Source organism: Canis lupus, chromosome 26 (assembly GCF_011100685.1).
Source record: "Canis lupus familiaris isolate Mischka breed German Shepherd chromosome 26, alternate assembly UU_Cfam_GSD_1.0, whole genome shotgun sequence".
NCBI classification, from domain to species: domain Eukaryota; kingdom Metazoa; phylum Chordata; class Mammalia; order Carnivora; family Canidae; genus Canis; species Canis lupus.
In genome coordinates, this window is record NC_049247.1 from 28,790,488 (window position 1) to 28,815,737 (window position 25,250).

Below are 25,250 nucleotides of genomic sequence, written 5' to 3' on the forward strand. Positions count from 1 at the left end.
TACTGATGTAACTCTCCTCAAGGTAGCAAGCAGCTCGCAGGGTGAATGTCTGACACCCTCACATGCTATGCTCAGCCCAGCCCTTCCTGTGGTGGAACCCTGTCCCCCTCCAACAACTCACTGTCTTTGCTCCACCCTGCTGGCCCCTGGACATCTCTATGTCGTCCAGCTCTCCTCTAGGAGCTTAAGGCCTTTAATCTATTTGCCACATGCCAGGGCCCCTCCTCACGCTTGTCCACATCAGTCTTGCCAGTCCCACAGCTGAAGGGAAGCAGCCTCTTCTCTGCCCTGCCTCTCCTGACTTGTTTGTGGGCGTTTTGCGTCTGCTCACACATATCCTGTGACTAGCAGCTCGCCTTGCTCCACTGTGGACACAACTCAATGCCACCATCGCCGAGGATGGCACTGGTTTGGTCCTCGGTCCAAGATGCTAGCTTGGTCTTTGGGGAGACAGACAGGACCAGTTTGTGGGAATTCACAATTTACATATAATTATATCACATGCATTTACAACACGGGCTGATGGAGGCCCAGGATTTAAAGCCCCTTTTAAGGAGTCATGTGACTTAGCAGTTGCCAAGCTGTTGTGCAGCAGAGACCAGGTGGGGGCTCCTGGTCCCGCCCTCCACGGACCAGTGGCCCTTGGCCCTGGGCACGTGCAGCTCACTCAACTTCCCCCGGGGAGTGGCCCAGAGAGAAGGGCTGACACTGGTCTCCCTGGGGAGAGTCAAGAGCGGTCTGAGCTCCTGGGATGGCGTGGTGCGGTGGCGATAATGTGGGGCAGGGTCAAGCTGCAATCCCCTCCCTTGCTTGCCTTAGAAGGCCACAGTTCTGTTCCCTGGACGATGAAGCGTGTAACAAGCCAGCCTCTGACCCTAAGCTCCCCTCCCTGTCTTGCAAGTTCTCTCTAGTGCATCTGGTTGCTCAGACCACACACAGTACACACAACAGGCCACGCTTAGTGTAAGGAGCTGATGAGGCCTGGTCAGCTGGGAAAACACAGGTAGCCATCCTGATGCAAAAAGGAGACGCTGGAGCTGCCTCCCCGATCCCAGGCTGGCTGTGTCCCTCCTGCCTGGTGGGCCTGGGCTGCTGGGGAGGGGATGCGTGCTTATCCCCATCCCCAGTAAGTGGCCCTGCCTGCCATCCTGAGGATGTGACACCTGAGCGCTCAGCACTCCGGACTGCAGTGAACAGAGCTCTGTGACACCCCCGTCCTCCCGACTGGAATGCCTGAGTGGCTTCTGAGACAGGGATGGGGGTGGGGGATCATCTGGAAGTCAGGACATGCTACCACCAGGCACTCCTGACAGGGGCCTGCTCTGGAGCTGTCTGGCACACTGCTGACACCCTGAAGCTTGACAAAGGCTTTAGGATGGCTCAGATCACCCCCGGATCAGAGCAGGAGGGATGCTGCCCCATGTGCCTACATCCTCCGGGTCCTGCTGCTTTGAGCTGCATAACCCTCCCCCACCCCCACCCCCACCCCCACCCCCAGCATATGCCAATCAGAACATGGATTCTGACTCAATTGGCATCTGGGGGATGAGGTATCTGGGGTCGATGTCACTCTCATGACCTGTACCATATCACCACCTCCCAGGACAGGACCTCAGGGCATACTCCAGGAAGCAAGATCACCCAGACTGGTCTTCGGGCCCATTGGCCTTGCCTCAAGCTTAGCATGCCTGGACACACACAGCCAACCTCAAGCAGGATTTCACGAGAGCCAGACACCACCACACGGTGGCTCACTGATGCCTCCTCCCAAGGCCTGGACTCTGGGAAGCAGGACCACCTGGTCGGTAGGGCAGCTGAGGGGTTACACGAGGTGACACATGTGCTGTCTTAGCCGGATGTCGGGAGCACAGGCGGTGCTTGGACCCCCACAGAGCTCAGTGGTTTCCCAGGGCCATGATCTCAAGCCCTGAAAGTGTATGGTCATTCCTTCTCTCTTGCTCAGATTTACAGGAAGCAGTAAGAAAGCAGTCTCCTGGGATTTCTGGGAAAATCAGCTGAGACACAAACATACTCACGAGCTCCATCATCTGTCCTATCTTTCCAAAAAGACCTTCGTACTTGCTCCGTATGTGCCATTTTAAGCTGTGGTCCCTGAGTAATGATCGCCAAATGTAGACGATGACAGTTTGATGAGCAGCATAAATCCTAACATCCTGTTTTGATGCAGGGATACTCAGCACCACCCCCAGACTACACTTTCCCAAGTGGAAGAGGAGCTCAGGGAACAGGGCTGGTTATGGGGGAACAGTCCTGAGGCGGGCAAGCTCTACTATTAGTTAACACTTGCCAACTCCCACCTCCCACCAGGCCCACACTGCGCACTCTAGGGGCTACCATCAATGGGAAAGGCACATCTGCTTCTCCAGAAGCCCCCGTCCCATGGTCCACCCCCACCCCGGCACACAGGATCCTGGACTGGAATGTTCTGCTTCTACTTCCACCTTCACAGGCAGCCTGGATGTGGCTCTTTATCTTCCATGGCTGCCAATACAGGGTCCAGCCAACATGGGTGCTCAACTAGTCTCTGACTTACTGATTGCAAAACAGAATCATAAAAGAAAGTGCTGGAGATCCCTTGATTCTCACGAGCTGGAGTGGGCTGTTTGGAGCAGCCCTTGTTTGAGACAGAAGGCAAGTCCGTCAGATGACAAATCCTGGGGTGGGTGACCCATCCCTGACAGAGGCAAGAGTGCAGAGGCAGTGGGGCAGGAATACCGTGGAGGGGCTGCTGGCAGCAGCATGTGGCCCTGGCGGCAGGGGGAGGGGGCTGTGGGGTGCGGAGAAGGCAGATACATCACCCCTCCCCCCGCACCATGATGAGGATGGGGAGCCCTGCTACGGAGATACACGAGGCGGGAGGAGTGAGCCCACAAAGGGCCGCTGAGCTGGCCGAGGCTCCAAAGAGACCAAAGGCATCACCACGCACAGGGAGCTGTCTTTTCCCCAAAATGGGATTAGAGAAGAACGAGGGAGGGGCTCAGCTGGTCTCCTACCTGAAGGCGTAGGTCTTCTGATGCCAGCTCAGCTGGCCCCGGATGCTGTATGCAATGGTGGTGACGAACTCCCCACCCAGCCCCAGCTCTGAGCACAGCTTCAGGGCAAATTTCTCGGGTGAGTTCTCCTTCTCTGACATGTCCCACTCAAACTGGTCCACCAGCGAAATGTTCCCCACGTGGATGTTCAGCTGGGGCAAGAACCGAAGAACACAAGTGAGAAGGGACAGAACCATGCCAACCTCGGAGGCCTCCGGGAGGCGAGACAGTCCAGCGGGGGAGCTGCCAGGCCAGCCTGGACCCTGCCCACCACTCACTAGCTGAGACCGGGGCTACCTTTCGTCCTTCTGGCCACAGGTCCCCATCCAGAACAACAGATGACACCAACGCCTGCTGGGATTGCCACAACAGGCTCTGGCTTAAGACCTGGCACAGTCACCTATCTTCCTAGTAGGTGTGATTGTCCCACGTGAATAGCCCACAAGGGTGCAGGTGAAGCCTGGGTGGGCAGCAGAGGCCCACGGCCGGCCCGCCTACCACACTTCCAGCAGACATTCTGCTGACGTGCAACCTGCAGCCAGTCCAGGCCTTGCCTGTGCAGCACCCAGACCACAATGGAACATAGCCTGCGCCCCAGGAGCTCCCCATGACACCTGCATTCAGAACCACCATCTTTACTCCTCATCCAGCAGATGAGCAGGACTGCTCTGCAACTGGGCGTCAATGAGTCACACAGGAAGGACACTCCAGGGTCTGTCTGGCTGTGTTCACCGGGCACTGTGTCCACGAGGCTCCGCCAATGGCTACAAGGCTGGGACCACCCCTCACTGCTCCCCAAGTGAACAGGCCACAGTGCACCGGCCCTTTCACCTACTATTGCTGTGTGCTCAGGTTTTGAAGACAATGCTCAAGGTGGCCACTGCTCAGGGCCCACTCCATGCAGGGTGGATCCTTCCCGCTGCCTTCAGGAAAGCGTGGGATCTCACTCCCTGTCCCCGTTCATGAAGCTCTGAACCTCTGGACCCTACACACCACTTTTCACTCGCTGTAAATGAGGCCCCTGTCCTTTCCCATTTCCGTGTTCTGCTCACACTGGGTGACCAATGACAGTTTGCAGAACGGAAGAGCTGCCCCTTCTTGCAGGAAACCAAGGCTCATGAGCCCTGAGGGCATGCTGGGACCAAGGAGATGTCAAGCAGCAGGCAGCCCACAGAAAAACATCAAGCGGGACCCAACAGGACCGACAAGTATAGTTGTTCACAGCCAGCCCCAGCAAGCCCTGCCCCGGGTACAAGAGCAGCAGTCCTCTCCGCCACCAGGCGGCGCCATGTGGCCTGGGCTGTCTGTCCCCTCCATTAATTGGGTCAAGAATGCTTGCATCTATTAAAAATTACAGAGTGTGGGCCTATCAAGAGAGGCACAGGGAACACAACGTGAGTCTCTCCGACAAAAAGCCATCTTCGTGGGTTGACATTCCAGTTGGGGGAGAGACACCCAAGCATGTCAAATATGTGAATGGGAGGTACATGGCCTATGTGGCCAGGGCCTAAAGGGAAAATGAGGGGACAGCTGGAAAGCACACAGGAGGCCATGTTAGCCAGGAGGCCCAAGATTGCCTCCTCAGGGAGACAGCATTTTAGGAAGAACAAAATGGGCAGACAGCAGGACATGCAGCTCCTTAGAGAGAAGGGTCCTGGGCAGAGTTAGGCCTGAGGCTGTCCTAAGGGCTCCAATTTCCACAAAGGGATCTGGGAGGTCTGTGGAGTGTTCTGAGCAGAGAAGAGACACTAGCTGCCACTGAGACCTCTGCTGGAGGGAGCCAAGAAACAGTGGGGATTCGGGGGGCGCTGAGGAGCTGGACTCTGAGTGGGCCCAGAGATGGGGCAGGGCCAGGACCCCTGAGGGGGTGTACTGCACTGGGGCCAGACTCCACCCCCTCCTCAACTACCACCCCTTATCACCACATACACCTGCACAGGCAGGGCCCGGTCAGCTATGAAGAGCCTGATTGCTTGACTTGTGAGAAGCACTGAACCCCCCAAGCCCCTGAAACGAAACACAGCCAACCAGTGCTAAGTGCCCTGGTAAAGGCAGCCAGGTCTGGGCTATGGTCCCAGAGTCCCCCCAAAAAAATCTGTTTTAAGTGGTTGTTCCATGCTAAGGCACCACTTTGTGAAGACACTCCTCAGGTGCCACCACAGCAAAGATCCCTGTCCTCCACTATGTCCCAGGAGCCAGAGAACAAAGAATATCCTCAAGGAAGGACCCAGCTCTCCTTGAGTTCCCTTGACCCAAACCTTGGTGTGACCTTCAGTTTCCAGTGCCTACAAGGTGGGCACTGTCCCCGCGGCCATAAGCCCATGAGGGCTCTGACCTGATAAACACAGCAGCAGAGCTTCTCTGGGCCGTGTCCAGCCTTAGTGCCATGAAGCCCTCGCGTTAGAGCCGGGCAGGAAACGCACAAGCCCACAAGCCCTATCAGGACTTAAAACAAAAACAAAACCAAAAAAAAAATTCTGAAAAAAGTATCAGGAAGCCAGCTGGTTAGACTCAGCAGGACCCTGGTCATGGCCAAGCCCACCCATTTGGAAGCATGTTGTTGGGGGCAGCTGATCCGTGAGGCCGCAGTTACAGGACAAAGACAAGGCAGAGAACCGAGTCCTCGGGGCAATCCTTCAGAGGTGACAGGCTACACGTGAGAATGCAGGTGAGGGTCCCACTGCCCCTTTTCTTTCCTATGAAGTTCCCCTTCTTTCTCAGTCATACCCTTTGTCTGCTGGTTGGCCAGAATATGAAACTAAAATGGGTTAAGAAAAACAGATTCTCTCAAAAGAAATAACCACTGGGGCACCTGGCTGGCTCAGTCAGGAGAGCATGCAACTTTTTTTTTTTTAAGATTTTATTTATTTATTTATGGGAGACACAGAGAGAGAGACACAGGCAGAGGGAGAAGCAGGCTCCATGCAGGGGACCCGAATTGGAACTCAGTCCTGGAACTCCGGGATCACACCCTGAGCCAAAGGCAGAGGTTCAACCACTGAGCCACCCAGGCATCCCATAGAGAGCATGTAACTCTTGATCTTGGGTCACAAGTTCAAGATCCACGTTAAAAGAAATAATAATAAGGGCAGCCTGGGTGGCTCAGCGGTTTAGCGCTGCCTTCAGCCCAGGGCATGATCCTGGAGATCCGGGATCGAGTCCCATGTTGGGCTCCCTGCATGGAGCCTGCTTCTCCCTCTGCTTGTGTCTCTGCCTCTCTCTCTCTCTGTTTCTCATGAATAAATACATAAAATCGTAAAAAAAAAAAAATTATAAAAATAAATAAAATCTTTAAAAAATAATAATAATAAAATAAAAAATTTAACAAGTAAGGACACTGAATGAGTAAACAAACACTTCCTCACAAAGAATAACCCTGGATCTGATGGCTTCCCTGGTGAATTCTACCGAACACTGAAAGAACTAGCACCAATCCTTTTCAAATTCTGCCAAAAAACTGAAGAGGAGAGAACGCTTCATAACTTGTTGCCCATATAACAAAGCCATATACTACCAGAAAGGAAAAACTACAGGCCAATCAATATTCCTTATAAACATCAATGTAAAAATCTTTAACAAAATACTAGAGGGATCCCTGGGTGGCGCAGCGGTTTGGCGCCTGCCTTTGGCCCAGGGCGCGATCCTGGAGACCCGGGATCGTGTCCCACGTCGGGCTCCCGGTGCATGAAGCCTGCTTCTCCCTCTGCCTGTGTCTCTGCCTCTCTCTCTCTCTCTGTGACTATCATAAATAAATAAACATTTAAAAAACAAACAAACAAAAAAAAAACAAAATACTAGAAAACTGGGGACGCCTGGGTGGCTCAGTGGTTGAGCCTTTGGCTCAGGTCGTGATCCCAGGGTCCTGGAATCGAATCCTGAAAACTATAAAGCTATTAAAAGAAAACAGAAAAATGTTTCATGACATTTTATTTAGCAGAGATTTCTTAAGTATGAGACCAAGGGCACAGGGAACAAATGAAAAGACAACTTAGACTTCATCAAAGTAAAACATTTTATGCATCAAAGGACACTATCAAGAGTAAAAAGGCAATCTACGGAACGGGACAAAATATTTGCAAATCACATATCTGATAAGGTATTGATATCCACAATATATAAAGAACTTGTAAAACTCAACAACAAAAGAACAAAAAAACCTGATTAAAAAAAGGCAAAGAACTTGAACACACATTTCTCAAGATCTACAACTGACCAGAAGGCACATGACAGATATTCAGTGTCACTAATTAATGGAAATGCAAATCAAAGCCACAATGAGGTAACACATCACACTAAGCAGGCTCTGTAGCAGGCAGGCCTGGGCCCAAATCTCAGCACTATCACTTATCAGCTGGGCAGTCTGGGGCAGGTGATGTGACCTCTCCATGTGGCAACCTCTTTATCTGTAAGACAATGGCTAAGGCAGCAGCTTCACCCAGAGTTGGGGCGGGTTACTAGACAGTGTGAAGTGTGGTTGGCCCAGCAAGTCCACAGGAATAACGCGGCACTGCTGTTCAGCTCCCTGTGGGCTTCCCTGCTCTGCCTGGCAGCTGGCTTCATTCCTCTGTAGCACCTGTGCTCCCCTCAACACCTGAATACATCCAGAATACATCTCTTACTCAGAAAAATCAACCTACAACCCTCCCTGGGGTGAACAGCCACATACTGCCTTTAAGACAGTATGACAGTTAGACAGTTAGACAGAAGTCTAACCCCACAGCACAAACCCCAAAGCCAGGCTTTGGCCAAGGCCTCAGTATACCCTCAGCATGCTATGACCTGTCTGTCCAGGACTGGAAGGCCCTGGAGGAGGGTGAAGAGCTGCCTACCTTAATAATGACACGTTGGTCTGACTGGTCCTCCAGGATGCTGTCCGTGGGGTAGGACTCTATCTGCTGTCTGATGGCAGAGGCGATGGCTGGGACAAATGTCAGCGGGTTCAAATCCAGATCATCACAGAGGATTTCTGAAAACATCTCAGGAGTCATCAGCTTCTCTGAAATCAGGAGAAAGGGCAACAATTACCAGCTGATTGCAGGACCTAACTTTATCACGTTTGGCCCTAGCCGCCCCATCCCCTTCCTTCTATACTAGACCTTCCCGACAATGTTGAGGATAAAGTTATGACAATTGAGGTGACCCTCCCAGACATGGGGATGGGAGGAAGCACAGGGCAAGCACCGCCTCCTTCTGGCCCTCATTCCACACATAATCCTTTGATACCTTGATCTGGGACTTCTAGAGTCGGGAACTGAGAGGAAAGAAATAGTTGTTCAAGCCACCCAGTCTGATACTTTGTTACAGAAGCCTGAGCAAAATAAGTCACTTTGTGGTCAGTGACCCACAGGCACACAGTCATCCACCACTTGCTCCCCAATAGAGAAATCCCTCCGACACATTAGGCTGCTTCTGGCTTTTTATGGTTCCCTCAGTTTCTTACTCTCTGGGTAGTACATGCACATAACAAGGTGACAGATAAGCAGGTATACATGGACCCTGGATCCTAGAAATGCAGCCATACCAGGTATAAACTTGTAGAAGCCATCTACAACTGGCCAGATTACAGCAAGGTCCCATGTGGTCAGATGTCTTCTCTCTGTTCTGCCCTGTTGCTATAATCCAAACTTTAATGACCATGCACCACTTCTGGGGTGAGCCACCAACAAGAAAGTCAAGGATGCATCCCCTTATTGGTACATGGCATAATTCCATCATCAAGAACCACATCTGCTCAACAACTGACCCTACTATTCCTCCACCAACCCAGAAGGGGTAGAGCCCAGCCATTCTAACAATACCATCAGAACAGACCCAGAACACTCAGTCAGCCTATGATCAGTAACTTATAGCAAGCAAGCGTAGTTAATTTTGGAGATTGTAGCATGAAGCCAAAGTACCCTATAAATACAATGTGCACATTTTCTTACATTAAACTTTAGTTTGAGGTAACTGTAAATTAATATGCAATCTTGATTACTGTAGCTATATACTGAGATGAGAATCGGGAGATTGATTCCTCCTACTTTATTCTTTTAAAGATTTTTTAGGGGGATCCCTGGATGGCTCAGCAATTTAGTACCTGCCTTCAGTCCAGGGCGTGGTTGTGGAGTCCCAGGATCAAGTCCCACATCAGGCTCCCTGCATGGAGCCTGCCTCTCTCTCTGCCTCTCTGTGTGTGTCTCTCATGAATAAATAAAATCTTTTTTTAAAAAATGGTTAAAGGTTTTTAAACATTTTATTTATTCATGAGAGACACACACACACAGAGAGGCAGAGGATAGGTGGAAGGAGAAGCAGGCTCCATGCAAGGAGCCCGACGTGGGACTTGATCCCGGGACTCCAGGATCATGCCCTGAGCTGAAGGTAGGTGCTTAATTGCTGAGCCACCCAGGCATCCCTATTCTTCCTTTCCAAAACTGCTTTAGCTATTCTAGTTCCTTTACCTTCCATATAAATTCTAGATAATTTTGTCTACATATACAAAAAGTCTTGCTGAAATTCTCATAGGAATTGCATTCAACTTACACAACAATTTAAAGAACTGACATCTTGGGTAGTCTAATCCATGAACATGGTATGTCTGTCCATTTATTTAGATCTTTAATTACTTTTATTGGTGATTTGTAGTTTTTGCTTTTGGCATACAAACCCTGTACACATTTTACACCAAAGTGGTTTTTTCTCTCTCTCGATTTTTTTAAAGGTTTATTTATTTTTAGAGAGGCAGAGAGCATGTAGGTAGTTATGTGGGGCAGAGGGAGGGGGAGACAGAATCTCAAGCAGACTGTGTGCTGAATGTGGAGCCCATTCCCACAACCGAAATCATGACCCAAGCCAAAACCAGGAGTTGGTTGCTGAACCAAGTGAACTGCCCAGGTAATCCCAAAGTATTCCTTTTTAAATTGAGTGAATGTAAATGGTAATGTATTGTTGTTCATCAATAGTACACAGAAATACAATTGATTTTTGCATGTTTATCTTATAATCCTGTGACCCTGCTAAACTCAATCATTAGTATTAGCAGGGTTTTTTGTAGATCTCTTGGGATTTTCTATGTAGGCAATCATGTCATCTACAAATAGGGACAATTACTTATTTTTTTTTTAAGATTTTATTTATTTATTCATGAGACACACACAGAGAGAGGCAGAGACACAGAGAGAGAAGCAGGCTCCATGCAGGGAGCCTGATGTGGGACTCCAGGATCACGCCCTGGGCCAAAGGGAGGTGCTCAACCACTGAGCCACCCAGGTGTCCCTTTACTTACTTTTTAAAGACTTGAAAGAGAGAGGAAGAGAGTGTGAGCAAGCAAGGGGAGGGGCACAGGTAGATAATCTCCAGTGAGTATGGACCCCAATGCAGGGCTCAATCCCAATCATGACCCAAGCCATGAAAGTTCGCCACTCAACTGACTGAGCCACTCCAGTACCCCCAAACAGGGACAGTTTAATTTTTCTTTCTGATCTGTATGTTTTTTTATTTAATTTTCTGGCCCTACTTGCACTGGCTAAGAAAGAACAAGAGTGATGAGAGCAGACATCTTTGCTTTGTTCCTGATCACAGCCAGAAAGTATTCAGTCTCTCACCACTAAATATGTTAGCAAAACAAAACAAAACAAAAACAAACAAACAAAAATATGTTAGCTATAGGATATTTTGTAATGTTCTTTATTGAAGTAGTTCCCCTTTATTTCCATTTTTCTTAACGTTTTTAATCAAGAATGAGTGTTTTGTTGTTTTTTTCTGCATCAATTGATATCACCTGGTTTTTCTTCTTTAGTCTGTTAATATGGTGGATTATGTTGATTGATTTTCAAATATTTCACTAGATTTGCAACCCAGGAATAGCAAACACTACTTGGGTCATGGTATATAATTCTTTTTATCTACATTTTGTTTCCTAGTGTCTTATTAAGGATTTGTGTGTCTAGGTGCCTGGGTGGCTCAGTCAGTTAAGTGATCTTAGCTCAGTTCCTGATCTTGAGGTTGTGAATTCAAGCCCTGCATTGGGCTTCATGCTGAGCAGGAAACCTATTTTTTAAAAAAGATTAACACATCCATAATATTGGCCTATCATTTACTTTTTCTGTACTGTCTTTAGTTTTGATATAAAGATAATACTAGCTTTGTAAAATGCATTGGGGTAAAAAAAGTAAAATGCATTGAGAAGTGTTCCTTCGTCTATTTTCTGGGACGAGATGGCAGAGAATTGATGTTAGTTCTTTAAATATTTGGTAAAATTCTTCAGTCACCATCTGTTCCTGGAAATTTCCTTTTGGGGAGTTTTTAAACTATGAGTCATATTTTTTAACAGTTATAGGACAAATCAAATTATCTGATACTGAGTGAATTGTGGTAGCTCACATTTTACAAGGATTTGCTCCATTTTGTCTAAATTGTCCAATTTATGTGTGTAGAGTTTTTGTGGTGCTCCTTTTGATATCTGTAGCATCTGTAGTGATAGCCCATTTCATTCCTGATTTTGATAATTTGTTTTCATCTTTTGTCGTCAGTTTTGTGAGGTTTGTCAATTTTACTGAGCTTTTCAAAATATCATATATATATTTCATTAATTTTCTCCATTGTTTTCCATTTCAATTCCATTGATTCCTGCTCTACTATGCCCTACCTCCTGCTTGCTTTGGTTTTATTTAGCTTTTCTTTTTCTCAATTCTTGAGGTGGGAGATTATAGATCTGAGACTTCTCTACTTTTCTTCTGTAAATATTGATACTACAAATTACCCTGTCAGTACTACTTTAACCATATACTACAAATTTTGGTATCTGATATTTTCACTCAGGTCCATGTATTTATTATTTCCCTTTAGATTTCCTTTTTTGAACCAGGAATTAATTAGAAACGTGTTGTTTAGTTTATAAGTATTTGAGTCCATTCTGGTTGAAGAACACATAATGTACAATTTCAATTCTTTTAAACTTGTTTAAATTTCTTTTTAGTTTGTTTTATAACCCATGACATGGTTTATGGGCTGTATGTCCCTTATGAAGTTAAAGAGAATATGTATTTTGTTGTAATAGACAGTGTTCTATACATGACGATTAGATTCTGTTGGCTTATGGTGTTGATGGGTTTCTTTCACCTTGTTCATTTTCTGTCTAGTTGTTCTATCAGTTGAGACAGAGAGATGTCAAAGACTCCAATATAACTGTGAATTTGTCTGTTTCTCCTTTCAGCTCTATCAGTTTTTGCTTCACATGTTTTCCAGCTCTGTTGTTTGGTGGATACATATTTAGGATTGCTAGGTCTTTTTGGTAGACTGACCTTTTTATCATTGTAGTACCTGTAATCTGTGGCTTATCTGTGGCTTTGCTTTCTCCAGTCTGTTACCTGTAGCCAACTTTGATCTGGAAGCAAATGATCTTCCTTCTGATGTATCATCAGAAGATTAACAGTAGGCTAATCCTACATCACAGTGCCTATGACATTCACTTCACTTGATCTCATGAAGTAGGCATTTTATCATCTCACAAGAAAAAGCGTGAATATGATACACTAAGATATTTTGAGACCACGTTCATACAACTTTTATTACAGTATTGTTATAATTGTCCTATTATTGTTAACCTCTTATTGTACCTAGTTCATAAACTAAACTTTACCATAAGTAGGCATGTATAAGAAAAAACATAGTATATATAGAATTTGGCACTATCTGCAGTTTCATGCATTCACTGGGGGTCTTGGAATATATTCCTTGTGGAGAAGGGGGAACTACTGTATTTAACTCTCTACCTGTGGTAATTTGCTTTGCTCTTAAATCAGCTTTATCTGATACTAATGCTACCATTTCTTTTTTTTTTTTTTTTTAAGATTTTATTTATTTATTCATGAAAGACACACACACAGAGAGAGGCAGAGACACAGGCAGAGGGAGAAGCAGGCTCCATGCAGGGAGCCCGACACGGGACTCGATCCCGTGTCTCCAGGATCACGCCCTAGGCTGAAGGCAGCGCTAAACCGCCAAGCCACCGGGGCTGCCCTAATGCTGCTTTCCTCTGATTAATGCCTGCATGATTTATCTTTTTCTATGACTTTATGTCCAACCCACCTATATCATTATATTTGAAGTAAGTTTCTTGTAGATAATGTATCATTGGATCATGCACTCTGCCAGGGGTATCTGGCTGGCTCAGGTGGTGGAGCATGCATTTCTTAATCTCCAGGTCATGAGTTGAAGCCCCATGTTGGGTGTAGAGGTTACTTTTAAAAATAAAGTGTTAGGGACGCCTGGGTGGCTCAGTGGTTGAGCGTCTGCCTTCGGCTCAGGGTGTGATCCCGGAGTTCTGAGATCGAGTCCCCCATCAGGTTCCCTGTGGGGAGCCTGCTTTCCCTCTGCCTATGTCTCTGCCTCTCTCTCTGTATCTCTCATGAATAAATAAATGAAATCTTAAAAAAAATAAATAAAGCATTAAAAAATGTACTCTGTGAATCTCTGTTTTTTTAAACGGGTAATTACTGACATATTAAGGCTTACATCTGCTACGTTTTTTTTGTTTTCTTTTCTTACCTTCCTGTGGGTTAAACATTTTTTAGGATTCCATTTTGAGTATATCTTTTCGCATAGAAATTTTAAGCCCTTCTACACGTAACATCATATATACATAATTTAATCAGTCTACCAGTTTCATTTTTACTAACTCAAGTGAAGTATAGAAATTTTACCTCATCATGTTTCTTTACACTCCCTCATTTATAATACAAGTATCTTTTTTTTTTTAATAATACAAGTGTCTTAAGATATTTCCTCTACATACATTTAGAACCACATTGGACAGCATTATCATGTTTGCCTCAACTGTCGAACATAATTTAGAAAACTCAAGAGGATAATGCAAGCTTATTTTATTTACCCATATCTTCAGTTATATTTTCTTCCTTCCTGATGTTCCTTTTTTCTTTTATCATCTCCCTCCTTCTTTTTTTTAAAGACTTTTTATTTGAGAGAGAGTGAACAAGTAAGCAAGAACACAAGCAGGAGAGGGGCAGAGGGAGATGAGACTGGATGGGGATATGGGGCTCAATCCCAGGACCCTGGGATCATGATCTGAGCCAAAGACAGAGGCTTAACGGACTGAGCCACCCAGGTGCCCTATCATCTCCCTTCTTTTAAGTTAGGTCTATAGGTGATAGTATTCCTCCATCTGAGGATTTCCCCTTCATTCCTTTTTTTTTTGTTTTTTTAAGATTTCATTTATTTATTCATGAGAGACACACAGAGAGAATCAGAGACACAGACAGAGGGAGAAGCAGGCTCCAAGCAGGGAGCCTGATGTGGGACTCGATCCCAGGACCCCGGGACCATGACCTGAACCAAAGAAAGACGCTCAACTGCTGAGCCACCCAGGCGTCCCTCCCCTTCATTACTGAAGGATATCTTTACTGGGTGTCCAATTCAAGACTGGTAGTCCTTTTCTTTCAGTGCTTGAAACACCATGTGCCATTTCCTCTAGCCTCCATAGTTTCGGATGAGAAATCTTTTGTCATTCCAGGTTTTCCCCTCTAAGTCAGCTGTTATTTTCCTCAGCTCTCAAGATCTTTTCTTTGTGTTTAGTTTTCAGAAGTTTAAATATGATGAGTCTCAGCATGGATTTCTTTGGGTTTATATTGCTGGGATCCACTTAGCTTCTTGAATTTATCATTTGAGGTTAAGTATCCAAAGTGAACATGTAGACACAAATCTCTAGAAACCGGGACACCTGGGTGGCGCAGCAGTTGAGTATCTGCCTGCGGGGAGCCTGTTTCTCCCTCTGCCTATGTCTCTGCCTCTCTTTGTGTGTCTCTCATGAATAAATAAATAAAATCTTAAAAAAATAAAATAAAATAAAATGTCTAAAAAACAAAAACAAATCTCTAGAAACTGCTTCTGGTAGCCATGCCTTACAGGGTCCCAATCACCCCTGGCCTGTGTGCAGGAGCAAATACCACACCTTTTCCTGAGGCAGCTTGTGGCCCTGCCTTGGGATTCCCTGATCCCTTGGTGGGGCCAACTACGTGTTCTTGTTCAGCAGCTCATCCTTTTTGGAAGATTTTAACATATCCCAAGGAGGCTGGCTATTGAGACAGATGATGGCATATTTCACCAGCAACTCACGTAAGCTCTCTTGCATGTCCTAAGAAAAGATAACCTTGAACACATTGTTAACAGATACCTACCAAAAGCCTGTTGGGAGACAAATCCTGGTTATGAAGAATGTCCCGGTTCTGAAGGACATGTAGTTCATTCATGCTGCTCAACATTTTTCAGTTCCTTTGTGATAGAGTCTCACACTTACCTTTAAGGTTACTTGAAATTTCAAAGTAAATTACGTATGACCACACACACACACACAAAAAAAAAAAACAGTGGTTTTGAACATGCGATTTTAACTACCATGCATGGCTTACTAATCGCCAGTTAAGAACTATAGCTCTTAGACATGCTAAATATAAATACCACTAGGCTGAGGAAGAGTTCACAGAACAAAATTATTTTGTACCAAATACACCAAAAAGTTTGTACCAAATTACACTTAATGGGGGATATGGTGTGTTACAAGAGGACTCCTTTGAGGAATAACCTGGAAACTCATGGGAGAATTCCTGGGTCTTCCTGGACAGATCCACATCTCCAATGCATTATACAGTGTCCTCTTCCTGAGGTCCGGGCGGAGGGGAGGGGTTATAGGTTCTTTTGGATTCAAGTACTATGTGTGATTCTGTCCCTTCTGAGCCACAAGCAGCTGTTCACCTTGACCACACTGGTAACTGTAGAACGATCATCCTGTCTGTCTCTGCCTGGTTCTAAAGGGCTGAGCGTTATGGCCTCCCCTCGCAACGTACACCTACTGAACTGTGTGTATGAACCAGAGAACGGGCTTCATTTTGTTCTTCTCCTTTCATTTTCCATTTCGTCCAATTTTTCCTAACGACATCTTTTGCATTTGCTTTATTCTTTTGCACCAAATGTTCTCGTATAAGATGCCTTATCCCTTCTGGAATAGGGTGGGAGTATAAATAAATAGTCTGAGCCTTCTATATGTTATTGAAAGAAAAATAACATGATAATACACGACAGGGTCAATTTGAATGGCTAAGTTCCTATGCCATGGCCTATGGCCAGGTTCTATGCTAAATGTTGTAAGAAAAGCAGCAATAAAAAAAAAAAAAAAGAAAAGCAGCAATAAAAAACAAGCTCGTTGACCTCAAGGGGTTGAAATGGGGAGAGAGATGAATTAGCAACTAAAACATAGGCCAGCTGAGATAAGAAGGGAACGGTGTTAACAGGGGATGTGTAGCATTGGCCATGGTCTGGCACTCATCAGCTGTCCTGTCCTCATGTTGGAGTATCACCAATGCACCACACCTGCTCTGTCTACACTCATTACAATATCCCAGAACCCCTCACCACGTCTCCCCTTGGCAACATCTTCTCTCGCCAGCTAATCTGTGGGCCCTGGAGGACATGCACCCAGCTCTCAGGCCTTGTTCCCAGAGCCAGGCAGAGGCCCTTGGACTCATACCTGGCATATCAAGTGCCAGGAGATGACCAAAGGAAACAGCCTAATCCCTCTAGAAAGCTCAAGGCAACCACATATCAACAACTACACACGTTCCTCCTTGAGGAAATCCCCTCTGGGAGAAAAAAGTTGTAAACGATTATATTCTCTGCCATGGGAATGTCTAATAGCAGAAGGAGTTTTAGCAAAAGAAGGCACTACAACTCAACAGAAAATTGTGTGCCAATTATGAAGACCAAAGAAACCAGGAGGATACTTATAAGTGAAGAAAAATAAAATTATACTTGCACTATAATTACAACTCTGTTAAATATCTTTGCACGTGCCAAATGACTGGCAGGGAAACTATTATTAGGAACGCTGAGATTCTGGAGATTCTCAACTTCATTTAAAAATTATACTCACTGGGGCTTTTTTCATTGCTGTTCTTTGGTTTTGGTCTGAATATAAATAATCTGTTTTAAAAAGTCTGATTCAGGAAAACAATAAAGAAAAAATAAACACATATGCAATCCTCCTTCCTGAATGGGATAAGGACAAAACACTCTGAAAAATGTCTCCTGGGCAGCCCAGGTGGCCCAGCGGTTTAGTGCCACCTTCAGCCCAGTGTGTGATCCTAGAGACCCGGGATTGAGTCCCACATTGGGCTCCCTGCACGGAGCCTGCTTCTCCCTCTGCCTGTGTCTCTTCCCCTCTCTCTCTGTGTCTCTCACGAATAGACAAAATCTTTAGAAAAAAAATAAAAAAAGAAAATGTCTCCTACGCTTTCTCTTGCTCATGAAGAGTATGCTCTCTTGAGCATGAAGTCATGCTCAGGGTCTGGGAACCAGGAAGAGCAGGCATCTGACCCAGGACTTACAGAGTGAGAATGGGAAAAGGAAGAACAGACAAAGGGAGGGTAGACCTCACTGGGATGAGAGAGGTATGACACGTGCACACACGGCATCATGACAGATTAGAGGGTTGGACAGAGCTAATGCGAGGTGGGTAGAGGGCCATGCGTTGATCTGATCTGAGTAGCAGCAAAGTCATCGTGAGCTCATTGGATAGAGAGGCTGCATCCTGACTGGCCCCTGACCTGCCCAAGCTCGCTAGGAGAGGAAGGAATCTGAGGCTCACATGCCCAACCCACAGGAAATGGGGGCAGAAGCAGGATCTGAACCCAGAGTCCACACCCTAACAATCTATGCCACAAAGCTCTGAATGTCGTGTTCAGAGTCCAGGATCCCAACAGGCAGGAGGCAAGAAAAAGGACTGTTCACACTTCAGCTGGGCCTGGGCTGCGCAGACCCCAATCTCCCACATACCATTCATGTTCCATGTAAAGGCATCTCGCAGCTTCTGGCCATCGATCTCCATGTCCAGCCGGATGGGGACCAGCACCTCAGGCTGGGATGCATTTTCATGGATCACAGCTGGGTCGTGGTCATCAAAGCTGGAAGTGAAGTGGCAGCAAAGTCAGCAAGGGGTGCCATGGGTCTCCACGCTCAGGGCCTCCCTCCCTCTTTGCACTACTGTCACTGCTAACTCGGCCAGAGGGAGAAACCCACTTCTTATGGTGACTTGTTAACTAAGGGCTGAGCCAGCGGGGAGACCAGGCAAGCAGGGGTCCTGCAGCCACAGGAGCAGAGTTCCAGGCTTCAAGGACACTCAGGGAAGGAGAGGGAGCTACGGCCTTGGGCAGTGGGGTATGACCTAGACGTACCCCAGAGGAAGCGAGATTTAAGCCCCAAAGCAGGTAGAACTTTCACAGAAAACTGTAGGTAAGGAAGGGTATTTTCTTTTCTTTTTTTTCTTTTTTGGAAGAGTATTTTCAGAAGAGGAAATACTTAACCAAATCCAAGGGGCAGGAGTGGTGAGGAGCTGTTGGGGAGCAAGAGCCAGAGCACTGAGGGTGGGATGCAGGTTGGGAGGAGGGAAGGAGCACTGTCGGGGACACAGAGAAGCTACACGTGTCCAAGTACCCATGCTTCTCCATCTCAGGCTATGGAATCCAGCCTCTACCCCGAGGGAGCTCCAGGAGAACCCAGAGCAAGGCAGTTATGCAGTCATATCTGTATTTCAGGAAGACACAGAGGAAAGAGGCTGGGGTGGTGAGGGGGGCAGGGGTATGCAGGAGGGCACTGGGAACCTAAGGGTGTCTGCGGAATACGGAGGGCTGAGAATTGCTCGGCGGGGGTGGGGGTGGGGGTGGGGGGTGGGGTGGCAGAGATGACAAACATGAGGAAAACACACTGTATGCCAGACAGCAGTGCTCTGGGAAACATGACAGGGAAAGCGACAGGAGACAGAGACAGGAGTGGCCATTCTAAAGAGGGGTAGGCAGCTCTGAGAGGTGACATTCAAACACTGATGGGAAGGAAAGGGAGAAAGGGAAGGAAGAGGGAGAAGGGGTCAGCGGTGCAGGTGTTGGCAAGGAATGAGCTCTCGGCCGAGGGAACTACAGAAGCTTCTGGGTGGCTCTGAAGGCAGTGAGGAGGCTCATGTGCCTGACGCAGGGTGAGGGCGGTAAGAGAGGAAACCAGACGGGGGCGGCCACTATGAGGACTCCAGGCCTGGGCGAGGGAGCCCACATCTGAGGGGGAGCTGGCCAAAGGCGGTCCAATTCCGGACACTTGGAAGGCTAAGAAGGCAGGAGTGTGCAGGAGAAGAGTTCTGGGGTTTTGGCCTGAGGGCAGGAAGGAGGGAGGACTGTGTCCTAGACTCAAAAAGTTGGCAAGCAGTGTGTGACAGATACCTGAGGATAGTGTGTAGAGGTGAGGGCAGGCTGCAGAGATAAAAGTGGGGGTGAACTTGAAAATGCCCCCCAAAAGAAATTTAGTCCTAATCCCTGGAACCTGTGACCATTATATGGTGGTAGCGGTGGTGGGGGGGACTCTGCAAATATAATTAAGGATCTTAAGAGGAGAAGGTTATGCAAGTAGCCCTAAATCACATCATAAGCGTCCTTTTGGGAGAAGACCGGGCAATATTACACATAGAGGAAGCGGCCCTGTGACCCACTGAGGCACAAACTGGTGATGCAGCCACAAGCCAGGGAATGCTGGCAGCCACCAGAGGCCAGAAGAGGCAGGAAGAGCCTTCCCCCCCAGCCTCCAGAGGGAGCAGGGTCCGGCTGACACCTTGATTTTGCTGCACTGAACTCCTGTCCCCAGAACTGTGAGAACCTGGAGGCGTTGGGGAAACAGGCAAGAGCAGCGAGGCTGAAGCAGGCAGAGCAAGGCAGAGCAAGCTGGAGCAAGCCAGAGCAAAAGCCAGAGACTGGCTGTCCCCAAAGCCGACAGGGAACAGTCTCGAGAAGGCAGCATAGTGTTTGGGGGAACATAAAGTCAAGGCAGGGAAGAGGGTAAAATTAAGGCGGCATCAGCAGAGAGTGAGGCACGCTCACCACAGAGGGAAGGTTCTCTTCTTGTCCCGGCCCATGCGGTTCCTGTTGATGGTCGTGGAGCAGGGCACAGCATCCAGATGGTGGGAGCTATTGGGCAGGGTGGGCACCCACTGGCTGTTCCTCTTGGCTTTCTGTTCCCTGGGGAGATGCGAGAAATGTCCCTGCTCAGTCTTGGAGCCCAATACTGGCCATCAGATTCCAAGTCACGGTCTGTGGAAACCCACTGCACCCCTGGCAGGCTCCAGTGGTCCGTGGTGACCCCCCAGCACCCCAGATTCTGCACGTGTACTCCTCAGGCTCCCATGGCATCCATTCAGAGGCACCTGGCTTACAGGAAGGGTGCAGAGAGGCCGCAGTCACAGGAGTGCATGAGTCCCAGTATAACACGGAATGTGCTAGGCATGACTCCATGGAAGCCCTACCCTTTCTGTGAGGAATGCGAGTGAGGAGACTTCCCAGGGGAGCAAACCCTGGAGTGGAACCTTAAGTCCTGGGTTGGGGCTCACTGGGGGCGGGAGTAGGGGAAGAGCTGGAATGGGAAGGGCATTTCAGGAAGTGCACAGGTGGCAAGAGTGAGGAGGCAGGGCTGGGGCTGGAGAGGCAGGACATGGAGAGGGTTCCCACTGTGGCGGCTGGCATGTTCCTCAAGAACTGACTGCACTCGGCCGGTGGCTGGGGGATTTGAAGAAGGCAGAGAAAGATCAGATCACTCTTTTAGATACACAGGCCAGCTTGAGATGGACAAGGCAATACTTCTGGCTTCCAGGTTTCCAGAGCAGTACGGCTGATGAGAAACTGTATCAGTAAAAACTTTCTGGAAAGTGAGGCTCAGAGTAATTCAATTAACTCACATACCATAAAGGGTTCACTCTTCTCTGCAAATGAGAGGTTGCTTTCACTACTAGGAAAACACCAAAAGGCTATTTTAAACCAAGGATCCAGGGCTGGGTTTGAAAGACAAATGTTCAGGTTCCCACGACGCTCTGTGCATTACTTTATCATCTTCAGGGCCGCCTACCCTAGTTAAGTCTGAGCAACGTGAGGGCAACCACTGTGTGTCATTCACTTTTATATCCCCAACACCCGCACCTTCAATAACTGAGTGCTGCCGTTGAGAGAACATACCAGCAACTGCTCAATTTCCCTCCCCTCAGTGTCCTCAGAGGAGGGGTGGGGAGACATGGCTGGCAGCCCTTTCCAGGGGGTGGTGGGCAGGAGCAGTGGCCATGACCTGCCAGGCCCCAGGCCCTTTGACTCTTCTAAAGCTGGGGCCACTTGCACCTCCAATGCTGCAGTTCCAGAACACTCCTTAACTAAGGGTGTGGGCAGGGAGAGATGTACAGTACCAAACTCGGCTGGGACCCTACCAAGTCTCTCCCATCCTATCTTACTCTGGTCTAATGACCAGCCTTACCATATATACCAGAGGCCTGGGAAAAGGAGGAACGTGGAACTAATTTGGGCAGGGCTTAGAGCTGAAACAGCAAGACAAGTCCATCTGGGCCAGTGGTTTCAAATCCTGGCTACACAGACTCACTTAAGAGTACAAAGTTTCTGGCAGGAAGTCTCTGAGCCCCACTCACATCTAGGTACTTCCATCTCTGAGGAGGACCCAGGAATGCAGGTTCTTGACAATTCCCCTGGGCAACGCTGATGCAGCTGCACATGTATTTGGGAATCGCAGGCCGAGACCATCACCTCTTTCCTCCTTGAGCTGGCACTCTGGCTCTCCCTTGCCTGAAAAGTCCTTATCTCAGTTAGCAATCTCGTTCATTCCCAGGCCCGGGCTGCTCTGCCAAGCCCTTCCGTCAAGTAGCTATCTCCAGGAGCTCACAAGTGATGTCACAGACACAGCGAGTAAGCCATACACCGAGGCCGAGAAATCTGGGTCATGTAATTCAACCTTTCTTCTGCTACAAGTAGGTCTGCCCAAAAAGGGACATCCAGCCTCTGCCCAACCTCTCCAGCGATGAGGAGAAGTGCCAGGCCTCCCGTGGAGCTGACTGGGCAGTGGGAAGGCACTTCCTGAGCACAGCGCCCGATGAAGGCAGCTTCTCTCAAACCTCTACTCCCATCCCTCCCTGCAGTTGTTTTTTTTTTTTTTTTTTTTTTTTTTTTTAATAGGCTACGCTCAGCTCCGTGGAGTTCAAGGTAGGGCTTGAACTCACGACCTGGAGATCAAGATCTGAGCTGAGATCAGGAGTCTGCTGCCTAAGCGACTGAGCCACCCAGACATCCCCCTTCCCAGCAGTTTTGACCTCTGGGCTATCTAGAGTCCTCTATTCCCTCAGCTGTTCCTCATATGACATGATCATCAAGAAGTGTTTACTGCCCCATAAGAGGCTCCTGGCTGACATGTGCTGACTTGAAAGCCCCAGCCATATGTACATAATTTCCTTCTGCCACTTCCCTAGGGAAGTCTAGCCATCCTTATGTTCTTACCACATCCCTCAGGGGAAAAGGAATCTGCAGAGCACACATCTGCAACACTGGCCAAGTGGGATGTGTGTCACCTTTAGGTGGGGGTGGGGGGAGGATTATAAAAATAACGCAATAGTAAAGTTGAAAGAAAATCTGGAAAGAAATGATTTTTCCATAACCACATCACTCAAAACAATAACCGCTCCTTCCCCCCTCCTCGGTGCTCCTGGGGGTTGTGTGCTTCTAAATGCATGTGTCCTTGAGGGTGGAGAGGCTAACATAGGTATCCTGCATGTGTCACTCATGGGAACCATGTTTCAGGTTGCCACAGAGTCTACTTAACTATGACCTAAACAGTTAACCTATATCCCAGTCTATCTGATTCTAGGGCATACACAGTCTGTCCTGACCCATATCCTAGTCTGTAATACCCTGGTCTACTCAGCTGGCTGCACATTCTCTCTCAGCCTCTCCCTAAGGCTGGATGCTCAAGTGGCTCCATATTGTCCGTTACTACAACGCTACCAGGTGCCTCTCGGTGCATATAATGGTTTCTGTTGGTGGTGCTGTTCTTTTAAATTATTTGTCTGGGACCCATTCCCAGGGATGAAATTAATGGGCCAGAGAACAAAAATGGGCCAGAGAACGAAAACAGGTTTGGTGTCGTCACCATGGCCTTAGACAAAGCCTCTACACGGTGCCTGAGTGTGCCAGCGCTATTGTACCTTCCTCGATTCTTTATGTTGCTAGTCATTTATTTATTTTACTTTGAATTCAAAACATTTACACAGGACAAACGTCATTTCCTCTATTTGTTTATTCCTTGTGCTTCCAGGGTGGCCCACTCTTTACCTATTTAGCTACTGGGGTATCCAGGTTTCTCTTATAAATCTGAATGAATAAAAACGAAATAAAACTACCTATGAAAATGAAAGATAAAAAAAAAAAACAGACAAAAAATTAAAAAATAAACATGAATGAACAGACTCTATTATGTAACCACCTTCCAACTACTTACCTAAGTAATACTGTAAATACTCTTTCAAAGATTCTAAGCTTATACGTTAAAACCTATTGTTCTATGGGCACCTGGGTGTTTTGAGCATCCAACTCTTGGTTTTGGCTTGGGTCAAGATCTCAGGGTCATGGGGTCAAGTCCTCACACTCCCTGCTTGAGATTCTCTCTCTTCCTCGCCCTCAACCCCTCTGCCTCTGCTTGCACACTCATGCACTCTGTCTCTCTAAAAAACAAAATAAATCTTAAAACCTACTACTCATTTCTTTTGCGAATTTATCCGGGCCACTCATTTTTCCAACAGATCAGTCCCACTTTCAAAGCATTCCTAATGACTTTCCAGAATCCAAGACTTGGCTTATGTTTCTTAGAAATGCCAAAGATACAAAAGATACTTGGAAACCTGGCTAAGACGATTTGTAAGCACAGTGGGTGAAGTGTTTAAAAGCATTTTGGTTCAGGAGTACTTGGGTGGTGCGGTCAGTTGAGCTTCTGACTCTTGGTTTCAGCTCAAGTCCTGACAGTCAGTTGTGAGATTGAACCCAGCATCGGCTCCACGCTCAGCAGGGAGTCTGCTTAAAAAAGACTCTCTCCTCTTTCCCTCTGCCCGCCTAAGCCCTAGGTGTGTGTGTGTGCGCGCACTCACATGCACATATGCACTTTCTCTCAAATAAATAAATCTTTAAAAGTACTTAAAAAAAAAAAGTACTTCAGTTCAGTTTAACTGCAATCAGTTCTAGAATATGAGAAAAATATCTGTGGGTGTCATCCCGAGAGAATACCCTAGCCAGGGGTGCATCACCTGAGGTAGGTGGGGGGCTCTGTGCTGATGGACACCGCCTTGTACTTCTCGTCATTGCCGTCCAGAATCTCTTCCACCTCCGAAGCTTTTAACAGCGTCACGCTGGTGGCCAGGGTTGTGTATCCATGATCTGTAACCAGAGACCCCACTGCAGTCACCCTGCTGGCGGGGCAGCGAGGAGCAGCAGCCAGTAGATGCAGCACATTGAGGTCCTCACATGCACGAGGAGGGAAAAGCAGGTGTCAACCTTACTACTGCTAAATGCTGGCCTCTTCCAAAAGGGCAGTCTGGACTGAGTGCTTTAATGGTCCTACTGAGTAAATGCCCCCATAGGATTTACTCGCACTAATTTGTGCCACGGCACAGAGGAAGTACACAGGGCAGCAGCAGCTCCAGCGCAACACAGCCAATGGGTCCTCTTGGGGCGGGGGCGTGGGGGGGGGGTGGAAGGGGGGAAGGGAAGCTCCAGATTATTATCACCAGTGGGAAGAGGTCTGACACCACTGCAATCCACGACACGAAGCAAAGTGGAGAGATGGAATGAGAGATGAAAGATACTTTTCTTTTAAAACAAGAGCCCAGAGAGTTAGAAAGAGCTGCTTCACACCAAACGTCAATTCCCGGCCCCGTGCCAGTCAACGCGTGCTGTCTGGGAGGCAGGACAGATTCTAGGCAACTCGACCCACAGCTCTTCTAGGGAACCTTGGTCGAGAGCTGCTACCTGTCTGCGCGTCCAGACTGGCTTCTCCTGGAGAAACAAATCAGTTATGGGGAGGGCGTCTCCAAAGCACAAGGCAGACGAGTCACTGAGACTTCGCTTGAGGCTTGCAGAGGTGAAAGCAAAGCTAGGAACTCACTGCGTTAGTGACTGGTGCGCCACTGGGGTGGGGGGGGGGGGGGGGGGGGGGGGCAGAGGGAGGACAAAAAGGAGACTTTCTCAAGCGAGTGAGTGGCAATGTTATAGCAGCAGATAAAAAAAAAAAAAAAAGAAGCTCCGGCTCCTGCATTAAAAGAACCACTACTTTGCCCGCAGTGGACGAGACCACAGCAGT

At 47.7% G+C, this 25,250-nt stretch overlaps 1 protein-coding gene across 2 annotated transcripts in view; it reads right to left on the bottom strand.

Annotated features, from left to right (window-relative positions):
* SMARCB1 (SWI/SNF related, matrix associated, actin dependent regulator of chromatin, subfamily b, member 1) overlaps positions 1–25,250 on the bottom strand; it is a 36,189-nt gene that overhangs the window by 5,786 nt on the left and 5,153 nt on the right. For both annotated transcript variants that reach the window (XM_038575823.1, XM_038575822.1), the window contains exons 3-7: positions 24,199–24,328; positions 19,961–20,098; positions 17,880–18,007; positions 7,883–8,049; positions 3,015–3,205 (exon numbers count right to left, since the gene is read on the bottom strand). In XM_038575823.1, coding sequence (XP_038431751.1) covers positions 3,015–3,205; positions 7,883–8,049; positions 17,880–18,007; positions 19,961–20,098; positions 24,199–24,328 — 754 coding nt within the window. The remainder of the gene's footprint in view (positions 1–3,014; positions 3,206–7,882; positions 8,050–17,879; positions 18,008–19,960; positions 20,099–24,198; positions 24,329–25,250) is intronic.